Here is a 12487-nt window from a genome sequence, read left to right on the forward strand (position 1 = left end):
TTCTCTCCTCTCTTTTGTCTCCAGTGGACGGGAAGTGGCAGGCTTGGGGAGTGTGGGGCAGCTGCACTGCAACGTGTGGAGGTGGGACTCAGAGACGTGACCGTGTGTGCTATGGACCTTTCTTCGGTGGACAGACCTGCCAGGGCCCCAAGGAGGAGTATAAGCAGTGCAATGACAGAAGGTGTCCTGGTATGTAACCTCAGACCTCTCATTCTTTCCTTTGCATGAAGGGGACTTTGGAAAGAGATTCCATGTCCTGTGTCAGAGAGCTGAATGCAACAAGCTGTGATCAGGTCAGACTCTACCTGAAACCCAGGCACATGCTAAGGGCTTCCTTTAATCATTAGAGAAGCCAGTGTAACCATGCTGATTTCAGTGAATGTTCGGTAAGTCCCACCAGTCTAGCATTGATATTTTTCTTCTTTACATTCCTGCAGAGTCATAAGAGAAAAGACACTGTTTGATAGCAAAAACTGGTACGAGAGTCTAAAGTCCATGAAGCAGTTGAGTACTGAGGATGCTAATAGTGGTTTCTAGCCCTTTCCTTAGCCTCTGGAAGATCTATACACCAATGGCAATTTAAAGAACAGACAGATATGTCCACATCTGTCAGAGGCTTACCCAACCTTACCCTCCTCCAGCTGTAGCATCCATTTGAGAAAAAGGGTAAAAAAGCCTTAACAAAGGGCAAGTGAGCTGTAGAACAAGGGAAAATGTGGGATTTAATATGAAAAATAAGCAGGAACAAATACTTGGAAACGAGAATGTTTCTGTCTTCCTCTCACACAGTATTCGGAGGCCAGGAAAAAGGTCTGTGCACCATTTCTGTTTTCCTTCTCAGTCTGAGTTGGAATTGCTGGTGGGGAATCAATGGCCTGTGTGATGCTGGCAGTCATATTGCATTGATCATAACAGGCCCTGATGTTTGACCAGAAGGGTAATTAATTGTCAGAGCAGCTCAGTGAGAGACAGGAGGGATTCTCACAGCGGTATCCTGGTGAGAAGGAGCATCCCCCTAAAAGACAGGCTGGATCTCGATACAGAAGGAGCAGTCTGGTGCTGAGGGTGGATCTGGATGATGAAGGCAGCTGACCCCCAGACTCCCTTGCAAACTGCTGAAGCCAGAGATGAAAGCCAAAGCACTTCAACGTGGAAGTTTCAGCACATTTAACTCGAAGATAACAGGAAAAGAGCCTGTGTGACAGCATATTCACTCTTCCCAGCCAAACTCCAATAAAAGGCATCACCTCTCCTTACAAGCTGTGCCTTTCAATTAGCAGCGGCGTGTGAGAATCTCTTCTAACTCAGCCACAAAGCTCTTCCTCATCATAGAAAAGCTTAGCACGGGGCTGTCTAGTGGTGTCTATGGAGTGACGCGGATTTAGTTCAGCTTCAGTGTGTGCCAGCTGGGGCCCTGGCAGAACAAGTCCAATCTTTTCTTCTCTTTCTGCAGGGGCTGATGCCTACACAGCGCTCAAAAGGAAAAGGCATGTCTCAGGGACTGAGCCCTGCTAGGGTTCAACACCAGAAGGGTCTCACTGCAGTCATTAGCTTTCAGCGGAAGGGAAGTGTGGGGAATCATCAGATTCCCACTCAATTTGCTCTCGAGAAAGTATCAAATGCCGACACGATTTGATTTGAACGGAAGAATTGAGCTTAATTGGGTTAGTTATTAACATCTCCCTGTTACTCTGGTAAAAGGGGTTTGTTATGAAGCAACATCAGAAAGAAAAAACAGAAATAAGAGAAAGAGGATGAAGTGATTTTCTTCTGGCCTGGGAATTGCTTCTGCGCTTGCTGGCAAGACAACGCCAATCTGTGTATCTCTAAAGAGCATCTCTGATCCACAGCATCCCACAGTGGTCCCCAGGGAGACTTCAGGGATGAGGAGACCAGAAAGGTTTGACAGGTCAGAGATGGAGAAAGGGGAGGACAGATGTGAACACAGCCCCTCTCCGCTTTTTGATGTGCTTTTTGTCTTGTTGCTGAGGGTAGTAGAAGCTTCCCATGCCCCAAACCCTCATTTGAACCGCAGTTTGATGTGGAGAATCTGTGATCACTGGTCCAGGAGGCAGTTTTGCATTGATCTTCCCCTCTGCCACAGGCTCTCTGGGTGACCATGTGCCAGTCACAATTGAATGACTTAATGTCTCTCTCCTACAGCTTCATGTCAACAGGTTGGAAATGAAGCTGCTTCTTTTTCACTCATGTTCTGCCTTATCCACTGAAGCTGCTGGCATAGGAAATAGTTCTGAAAATGTGCAGAGAGCAGCAGGGGCTCTGCTTCTCCTTCAGGATTTCATTACAGTAGTGATCACTCAAGAGGGAATTTAAAAACAGGGGAAGGAGCATCTGTCTCCAAGAAGAGATGATAACTTGTTCATTACTGTTTCTTCTGGGGAGGAATCTGCAGCTGAGGATGGAGCCAGACAGGCTTGGAGCTTGACTTCAGGAGCAGTGACATTTAGGCAGCTTTTGGGTCTTGAATGAATCCTTCAAAGAAGCAGGATTCTTCATCAGGGATTGCAGTGATAGGACAAGGGGTGATGGGTTCAGACTGAAACAGGAGAAGTTCAGGCTGGATATCAGCAACAAGTTCTTTACTGTGGGGGTGGTGAGGCACTGGCACAGGTTTCCCAAAGTAGTGAATGCTCCATCCAAGGTATTTACACTGTGAAGGTCCTGAGATGACTTATGTAAGCACATCCATTGCACAGTCACTTTTACAAGGTCATTGCTGCCCAGCAGCTCTCTTGGGAGCAACATGAAAACTCAAGGGCTCCCTCATTATTACTCAAATTTATCTATGCCAAGCCTCATTTTAGACACATCCAACGCTGAAGGTGGTGATCATGAAGGATGGAGGGAGTCTGGACCCATGGAGTTCACACAGAAAGGGTGCTTATGAAAAGAAACACCCAGCTCTTTAGTGGGCTGTAGCAACAACAGCTTTCTTGCAAAGAGCTGCCACAAACGTGCTAGTGGACTTTCTCGTTGTTACCTTCAGGATGGATGGATTCCGAGTTTACAGACAGGCAGAGCAAATTCAGTGAGATCAGATGGCTTTGTTAGAGGCCATGCACAAAGGAGCTTCTAGCTGGGAGTTCACCTCAGTGCTGTTCCCTCCAGAATGCACTCCTTTGTTTCCTCTTCCAATTCCTTTTTCCACATCCCTTATGAGGAGGTTTCACCAATGGAATCTTTCCTTCTTTGCAGAGCCCCATGAAATCTGTGACGAGGAAAGCCTTGGCCCTGTGGTTTGGAAGGAGACGCCCGCTGGGGATGCTGCTGCTGTCCGGTGTCCTCGCAATGCCACCGGTAAGGATGACTGCATGCCTTGGCTGTGGAGCTGGACCATCCTTGGGGTGTCTTTGATCCTTTGCCTCCTGGATGAGGAGAGCCTGGTTGTGGGAGGACAGGACAAGCAGATGGACTTCCCTCCCTTCACACAGAGCTGGGTTTCTGTGGTCCTTCTTGGTTCACACTAGAGAATGTGATGTGGTGCTCCATAAACCTACTGCCTAACCCTGGGACAACTTTGCAATTAAGGGTTACTGCAGTATGTTCTCCCCGTTATCCACAAATAGCTCTGCAAAAGCAGGTAGAGCTTTATTGAAGTCCCCTACAATTGAGTGTTATATTTCTCTCCACTGCCCTTAAAAGAAATTAATATCTGAAAGTAGGAAATCTGAATTCCACTCTTTATTCACACTTAGGTGTTTTCCTCTCCTTAGGAACCATAGCAACTCTCTAAACACTTCTTCAGGTGCTCAAGTTGACAGTCTGATCATGGTGGTGTGAAGCGGCAGGAACTGGGCATCCTGATACATTATGACTTTATCTGTTATCTGTTCTGACTATAGCTATGGGTTCCCATAACGAGTGAAGAACAGTGCAAAGAAAGCTCCAGGAGACATGCTGATGGAGCTTGTCCTCAGTTGGATGTTTCTAACTTCCATGAAGGAACAGAAATGGGACAGCAGGGTCAATAATGAACATAAAGTTTTTACCTTGTTTGAGTGAGGTTGTCAGAGACAAAAACCGTGCAGGTCTAAATCACATAGCTTGGGACAGTCAGTCATCCCAAATGCTAGCCTAGAAGAAGGGCTGCAGCCATAGAAAGGTCACCGAATCATTTAGTGGTAGTCATGGGATTGTGGACCCAGCAAAGTTGCCCCTCGGAGACTCTCTGAATGGCAGCATGATTGCTTGGGGAAGGTGATCACTCTTCCCTTCCTCTTTGCTGCTAAATCTGTTCCTCTGCATCGCAAAGGCATGTGATTACCACTGCAAAACCCACTGTAGTCTGAAGCCATGGAAAGACCTGGGGGAGGACTGCAAGCAGCTTGTAGAGCTCTTCAGCTGATGCAAAGATGCTGCTGTTAGGTGTTTGTTTTCCCCAAGACTGTGTAGGCAGCACAAGCCACTGTGACTGGTTTAGTTGCAAGTACCAGAGAATGCCACCTGGGGAGGCTCGTGGGACTTCCTTAACCAGGACCAAAGCTGCCCTCTAGGGCAGAAGAAACCTTTCACCTTCACCCACCGATGTCCAGTTTGTTAGGTTTGAGGTTTGTTCCCTTCTCCGTTTGCTCTCCTGCCCCTCAATAAGAAAATGCAGAAGGAAATAAAAATACTCCCCTATATGCTTGCACGTGTTGTTCAGGCACCTTCAGAGGCGCTTTGTGCTTATAGGTATCCCTACATGGATGCACTGACCAGTTCTGGATGAACTCCATGAAGGTGCTTGGCTTCTCATCCTGCTTCTCACCCTGTTTCTTTCCACTTCCAGGGCTGATCCTTCGAAGATGCATTTTAGATGAAGAAGGGATAGCTTATTGGGACCCTCCAACATACATCAAGTGTGTTTCTATTGATTACAGGAATATACAGATGATGGTAAGGCAGACCAGCTTCCTCAGCTCAGCAGGTCTGGGATCCCCCCAAATGCTTGTTACATTATTACACTTATAAAAAAGGAAGGAAAGCAGCATAAGGTTGGACCAGATTATCCTGGAGGTCCCTTCCAACCTGGTATTCCATGATTCTATGATTGATTTCCATGTGAACGGGAGATGTCATCTCTTTTCTCTTACTGTTTTTGTCTGATTAACTTATGAAACATGGGCACAGTATGGACAAAGAATGGTTCCTCACTGTGTACTTGATTATCTAGCTTGGCAGAATACAATTTCTACCAGGCCTTTCATATCACATTATCAGTACGAATTGCTGTAACTGTATCACCTTTAAATGAGCCACTTATTTTTTGTTAGTCTTAAATTCCATTTTGTGATGAATTCCTGCTGGTCTCTTGTAGCTTGCTTTTAAACAGCACTGCCTTTATGAGAACCACTCTCTCCTATTCAGGACAAGCTACAAATAGTACCAAATTGGTTATAAGAAAACAAGATTCTCTTAGCTGGCTTTAGGATATGAACAGAATAGCGTCTGTGTAGTAGAATAATCTTTTCTGGTCCTATGCACAACCTTTCCTTAACAGGCATGCAGCAAATTTCACTTCTGCTCTTTTACGTTTGAAAATACCACAGACTTTCAGGCCAGCCAAGATTGTCAGATTCATCTAATCTGCACACTGAATACAGGGAAGGTCAAGACCCTTCCCCAAGCAATTCCTTCACTGAGCTCATTAACTTGGCTTGGTCCTTCAAGTTTGTCATCTTTCATTCTCTTTCTCAGACCAGGGAGCATCTTTCCAAGGCTCAGCGTGGGTTTATGGGAGATGGGCTGTCAGACGTGCTCCAAAACCTTGTGGAAATCTCCCAGGATGGGACCAGCTACAGCGGGGACCTACTGTCCACCATTGACGTACTCAGGAACGTGACAGAGATCTTCCGTAGAGCTTATTATAGCCCAACTTCTGGGGATGTGCAGGTGAGCTGAGATGCATATGCTGGAGACCAAGGCCAGACTGCAGATGTGTGTGTGTGCTCAGAGTTTGATTACAGTGCTGATGAAAAGCCAGAGTATTTGCTGCCCAAGTGTCTTTGTGCATTAACAAACTCTCTTTTTGAGGTGGCTCTCCCTTGCTTATAAGTTGAGAACTTGAAAACCAAAGTCACTCTGAACTACTGTAACCTGATAGCCCTTTAATGTAGGGTCTAATTAATATGAGAACATTATTTGGAAGGGATTTCAGTCTAATGACTAGAGGTAAGATGATCCTATAGTATTTGGTGCCTGAATGCTGATATAGGAAAATGCCTTGATGGTTTCTCATCCCAGGTTTTTACTTCCAGCAGTTCCATGCAGAGTGACTACAAGATATACTCTTGGGACAGGTCATCACCCAATGGCTTGAAACATTAAACTGATCCTACAGGATCTGCAAAGGGTGGTAAAAACAGAAGAAGAAAATCAATGATCTTAAAATATCTTACCTCTTTGCTTCTCATAGTGTGCTGTAAAGATACTACCCTCTTGATCAAGAGCATCATAAAGTTTCCTTATGCTGGAAATAACAGAAATAGTAAAAAATAATATAGGAAGGGATTTATCCAGGGCAAGATAATCTGTTTTTAATAAGTTTCTGTCACACATCTCCCTAATCTGTTCTAAAACCCATCAGTAATGTGGATACAAGACATATTCCCAGTCCGATGCCTTAGCAGATATAGTAGTCATAGTGAAAAAGGCCTTATTACAACCTGTTATGCCTTTAACATCCTCAAGGTCAGAGGCTTGTGAAATGTTGTGGGACCCTTTGGGAATGGGAACATGGGAACAGATGATTCTCACATGTTCCTCATGAGTCCCTGTGTCCTGGGCTCCAGGACTCCAGCCTGGGCTCCATTTGCCTAACCACCTTTTTTTTACCTCTTTTATCTCCTTTCTCCAGAACTTTGTCCAGATCATCAGCAATCTTTTAATGGAGGAAAACCGGGAAAAATGGGAGGAAGCTCAGCTGGTATGGATTTTCAGTGCTTTCCCTGTAACAAAACAAGCTTTCAGCATAGGCTTAAGCCATGACAAGGGGAGCTTCCAAGTGTCTACATGACCTTCTAGCTCTTCTTGTGTGCAACATCTGTTTCAACCACAAAATACCTTCTCCATGCACCAATAGATGTTCTTGGATAAATCTTTGTGATGAAAGAGACAACTCAGGCAGTCAGCTGTAGCCAGCTTCAGAGTTGACTGCCAATCAGCTGATTCATGCAGCTGATCATGCGGGTGAGCTTAGTGCCAGGCTGAGTCATACTTATGGAGTTACTAAGTGATCAACAGGATCTCAGAACTAAGCCAGAGCTTCTGCATGAAGAACAGTGTAAAACTGGTGGTAAATACCACATTCTGGGTAGCTTGCAGAGGTCAGGATTGATTTGGGATTGATAACCTCTCTGGCTCGCTGTAGTTCCACTCTTTCCTCTTGCCAAGATGAAGATATGGTATTACGTGGATTTGAGTTCCTGGCTAAAGAGGTGCAGGATAGGAAGGATTTTCATAGTTTGGAACTGCGCTTTGCTCAGCTGAGATTCTGGTTCTGTTCAGCATGAGCAAAGCAAGGGTTGTATTATATTATATTTTAGTTTGGAACTAGATGATCTTAAGGTCTTTTCCAACTCTAACTATTCTATGGTTCTATGATTTTCTCTATGTTTGGGATCCTGTTGAATAATTCTGTAGCTAAACTCTCATGTATTGAGGAAGGTATTCTTTGATTTTCTGTGTTGTATTTGGCCCTTATCTCTTCAACCACAGAGCTGAACTCTCTGCTTGGGCTTGTGACAGACCTTTCCTTATCCCTTTTCCATTCTCTTGGTGACCTCTTGTGCTACTCGATGTTGTCATCTCACTATAGTTTTTGGGCATTGCATCAGAGTGAAATAGTTCTGACATAGACCCTGAGGTCAGGTGAATGGGCCCATGATTAAGCTCATTCCTTCACATCCATTCCTCAGTATTGCACCTTGGACACAAACACCAGCTCAAAGTACAAAATAACCTGGACAAGGAATATAATTCAGCCTTTGCGAGAGATCACAGTACTGTGGAAGGTACACAGAGGTATGGGTCAGAACATGGAAAGCTCCTTTTCAACCACTTCTTGTTGCTGCAGAATTCGTCAGAGAGGTCTGGAAATACCAAACAATGAAGATAAAAGCACCCAGCACAAAAAGCAAACCCCAGAATCCAGTTATATCCACACCAACCAGGAAAGCCTCTGGGAAAAACTCTAAACACCAGGTTTTGGCGCAATCATTGGCAGTCCAGCACATGAGACAAAGACTTGAATACATTTCCTTCATGCAACACAAACTCCACCAGGAGCTGAGCCTTTTGAATGTCCTTCTCCTCTTTTCTCCTTGAGACCTGTTGTTTTCCCACTGCATTTGGAAGAGGATGACATGGCCTGTCTCCAAGCGAGACAGAGGACCGTACGGACATGGTCCTTGGCAAGTTGCTGGAGGTGGTTCTGCTTGAGCAGGCAGGTTGGACCAGATGACCAAAATGAATCAGCCTGTTGCCCTATGAGTCTGTGACCAAATCCTCAGTTTCAAGCCTAAAGGTGGGTGTACATATTTCAGCACAGTGCAGAAGAGACTGTCAAGTTGTCATGACAACAGGGAAACCCTGTTGATCCCCTTAAAAACAACCGCTGCTTACTCTCAGTTATAATTCATTCCCACCAGCTTTCCCTGTACAACCTCCTCTTTGCACCTATAGACAGATACAGCCCAGCCTGCTGCCAGCATCACCTGCACAAGGAGTGGAACCATCATGGGGACAATGTTTGCCTGGCATATATTTCAGTGGGAACCAACATGAAAGCCCAACACCATGACTTTAAGACACAGAAATCTTCACGAACTGGATGGCAACAGAGGTTTTGGCAGTCTATGGCCTTCCTAGAAGCTGTGGGACCAAACTAACACTCCATGTTTTGTAAGATTAACCAGCTCTTTTAAAACAAGGTCTTTGGCTCACAATTTGTCCATTAAAGGTAAACCCAGCTTCGTTGCAGAGTCACATCCCAAAACCCTGTGTCCCCCTGGGCAGAGATGTGGTTCAGGGAAGATAAACCCCAAAGAATCCAGAGAAAAGCATTCAGAGAAAGGCTAACATGGGTTTTGAGGAGATTTGGTTGGTCATTATATGATAAAATCCTCAAGGACAATGGCCAGTGTAGCATGGAGTTGGTTTGACCTTGTGATTTCAAACTGTAATAGAATATGAAAGTCTACTGTTAAAAATAGCTTCCTCAGTCACTCCTCCTCCTTCTGTGTACACCTGCGGTACTGGAAGGGCTTTCTGATCTGATCCTCATACAGTTTTAGCCCTACCTAGCTTTCTTTAGATGGACAGAGAGGGAGACATGCATGGCTACCCCTGTGCTCCTTGCCTATACAGTCAAGGGCTCAGCCTTCCTTCTGCTTCCATCCCATCCTGCTGTCCTGCCTGTCCCCAGCTGTCCCTTTGGCTCTGCTCTGACACCTCAGAAGGTCTGGATTATGGTGAGGAACTGAAAGCACTGTGAAAGAGGTGGAAAAGAAAAGGTATAAGGAGCTGAACTGCTTTTCTTCAGCCTCCCGTGGTATTTGCTAAGCCCCTGGAGGCAAATGTGCTTTGAGGAACAGATAAGCAGTCAGCACAGCTCGTTTCAAGTGGCTTATCATTTATTAAACATGTCACTGCAAAACTAGTTACTGTTTAACAGCTTTGTGTTAGTCTGGCAAAATGCAGGCAAAGAAGAGGTGTTGCCAATATCTTCATCACTGAGGAAACATAAGGAAAGACAAAAGAGACAGAGAAGCTCCAAGATAGCCTGGGCCCAAGATGAAGCAACTTGGTTATTTGGAGAGTGAGATTCTGAGAGCAAAACAGGAAAGCTCAAAACTAGATGTTTTTTTGTGGATAGGATTATGTGATCTGGTGTTTAGGATTCAACATTAGACTGTGGAGGTCCTTTGGTGTGGTTGTTTTTTAGCTGTCCTGGTAGAAGGTAAAGTTTTTTGGGCTCCCTCTCAGTAGGTAACATCCTACCCAACTATCAGAAGTAGCCCAAATATGCTTCCCAAACCAAGTACCACAACACCTAAGTTTCAGGGAAGTCTAAGGCTTGGGAAAAGCTTTTGACAAAGGGCAAACCTTCAGTATATCAACATGGACAAATCTTCACTCTCTGGCATGATGTGTTTGGATGTGCAATTGCAAATGCCTCTGACTTGCTGACAACAAGGTCGGGCCAAATACTCCAATCAATGGACTTGGAAAGCAAGTGGAGCATGCATTAAACATGGCTGCTAAGAGTCTGCCCTAGCATGTTTCTCTTCTTGAACAGGAACAGGACCATAATGAACATTTATCTTATGATGAACAGTATCTTACCTGCTCTGGACGGGGTTTCTGCTAGTAGAGGAAATCCTAAGGAAGAAAAAGAGATGAGTGGGTTATCTTCTGCTCCAGGAAGTCTCAGATATTTCCCTTTGCTTTGAGATATTGCCCTCCACCCTAAGTTTTATCAATCTGAAAGTGGTATTACCATTTCTTGCCCTGTTCTATTTTTTCTAGCCTTCCATTTAGGATTTCTCAATCCTCATTCTCGACAGCACTATAATACTTCATTATAGGCAGAGTATACTTCCAGTACATGTGGGAGGACAGAAACCACTGCCCTCAGAGAAACTCCTGCTATGCTCATTAGTATCTATGCTACTGAGTATCCTCTGTCTCTCTGCAGATAGGACCAAATGCCAAAGAGCTGTTCAGGCTCATGGAGGATTTCATTGATGTCATTGGTTTTCGCATGAAGGATTTCCGGGATTCCTACCAAGTGACGGACAATCTCGGTGAGTGGATTTGCACTCCCCATGTTGGGCAGAGACCCCAGGAAGAGGTAATTACAGTGCAATATGTATAACCTGGCCTGTGGGGAGGGAAGGAGGGAAAGCAGAAAGCAGTGGAACATTTAAAGGTCTGGGAAATGCATGGATATTCATAAAGATGGGGTGGCTTTTCTCCAAGTAAGTTAGGACTTCTGCAAGATGTCCCCAGATAGATCTGAGAGATATCTATAGAAGCATGAATGGAGAACAGATGATTAACTGAGCAGAATTAGTGGCTTCCTCTTATTTCTTTAACACAACTGCAGAGCAGCCAATGAGCTGATCAGGCAGCAAGCAAACAGCAGGCAGTATTTGATTTATGCTCTGTGCACAATCACAGCATGGGACTTGTTGCCAGAGGATGTTGAAGAAGCCAAGAAGTACAGATGGGTTCATGATGGGCTTAGGAAAACACACAAAGGAGAGGTCCATTGGTGGCTGTTAAATTTGATGATCTGGATACAGCCACTAGCTGAGGAAGTCCTGCTGATTATTGGAAGCTGGGAGGACAAACTGAGAGTTGCCTTGCTCTGTTCTTCCTCACACCTTCTTGACAGCAGCTACTGGCCACTACTGGAGACAAGAGCTAGAGTAGACTGACCAGGTATAGTGCAGGCAGGTCCTTTTCAATGAAGAGTCATGAGCCCTAATAGCTTGTGTCATCTTCTTTCATGCATAGACGTTACCTGAAATAGCATCACTGCTATAACTATCAAGATCACTTGTTCTGCTCTGATTTCCTGTTATTGCTTCCAATGGGTTTTTCAGCACATGGGAATGTATTGAGGCTGGTTATGCTTACTGCTTTTGTTCCTTGCTTCCCTCTAGTCCTCGGCATTCACAAAATGCCTGCTAATGCAGCAACTGACATCACCTTCCCCATGAAGGGCTGGAGGGGCATGGTGGACTGGGCCAAGAACTCGGAGGACAAGGTCACTGTGTCCAAGAGCATCCTGTCTTCAGGGCTGACAGGTAAGCAGCACAACCAGGGCACTCCAAAAGAAAATGTCTTTTTTCCTTCCATTTGGTTGGTCTTCAAATTGTCCCTTTTTGTGGCCTGGATTTGCCCACAAAAGCTTGATCACCAAAAGCATTGCTGAATACAAATAAGGCTTTTAGGTATGACCTGACGAAGAATCAAACCTAAACTCCTTGCAAAAGTTCAGGAGCAGGTTTAGGACCTGGTTGTGGATGTGTATCTTCTAAATAAGCAGCATATCTAGGAAAGAGCAGGTGCTGACACAAAAAGTTAGGGCAACGCCACATTGAGGATTGCTTCTTCCAAGGCTTCTGAACCTGGGAAGAAATGGAAACACCCCTGTGTTGCTGGATCACTCTGTCATTGATGCATGTGGGTGCTGAGATGAGTCTGTAATCCTCTGGGGACCGTGTTGGGTGCTGAATGGAGTCTCTCATACCTCCCTGAATACTCTGTGTTACAATTAGTGGCAGTGGACAGTGGTTTCCTCAGTGGGTACCATATAAGAGTGATAAACCACTGCAAGAAAGGAAGGTGCTATAGGGTCATCGTTCTGACACCTATCACCATGGCCATATAGGCAAACAATGCTGTAGATGGACTCCAAGACTGGATCTAGCTCTGATAAGGCCATCTAAGGGCAAGCAGTCGGGGGTAAGTGCTCCAG

At 45.1% G+C, this 12487-nt stretch overlaps 1 protein-coding gene across 10 annotated transcripts in view; it reads left to right on the forward strand.

Moving 5' to 3' along the window:
- ADGRB1 (adhesion G protein-coupled receptor B1) overlaps nt 1–12487 on the forward strand; it is a 282952-nt gene that overhangs the window by 143343 nt on the left and 127122 nt on the right. For all 10 annotated transcript variants that reach the window (XM_061374169.1, XM_061374177.1, XM_061374166.1 and 7 more), the window contains 7 exons: nt 25–189; nt 3217–3318; nt 4790–4896; nt 5698–5892; nt 6857–6925; nt 10697–10805; nt 11670–11813. In XM_061374169.1, the coding sequence (XP_061230153.1) occupies nt 25–189; nt 3217–3318; nt 4790–4896; nt 5698–5892; nt 6857–6925; nt 10697–10805; nt 11670–11813 (891 nt within the window). The remainder of the gene's footprint in view (nt 1–24; nt 190–3216; nt 3319–4789; nt 4897–5697; nt 5893–6856; nt 6926–10696; nt 10806–11669; nt 11814–12487) is intronic.

The sequence above is a fragment of the Neopsephotus bourkii genome, unplaced genomic scaffold, assembly GCF_033783945.1.
Source record: "Neopsephotus bourkii isolate Nb327-2 ecotype Australia unplaced genomic scaffold, CSIRO-AGI_Nbou_v1 NB_1637, whole genome shotgun sequence".
In the NCBI taxonomy this organism is placed as follows: Eukaryota; Metazoa; Chordata; class Aves; order Psittaciformes; family Psittacidae; genus Neopsephotus; species Neopsephotus bourkii.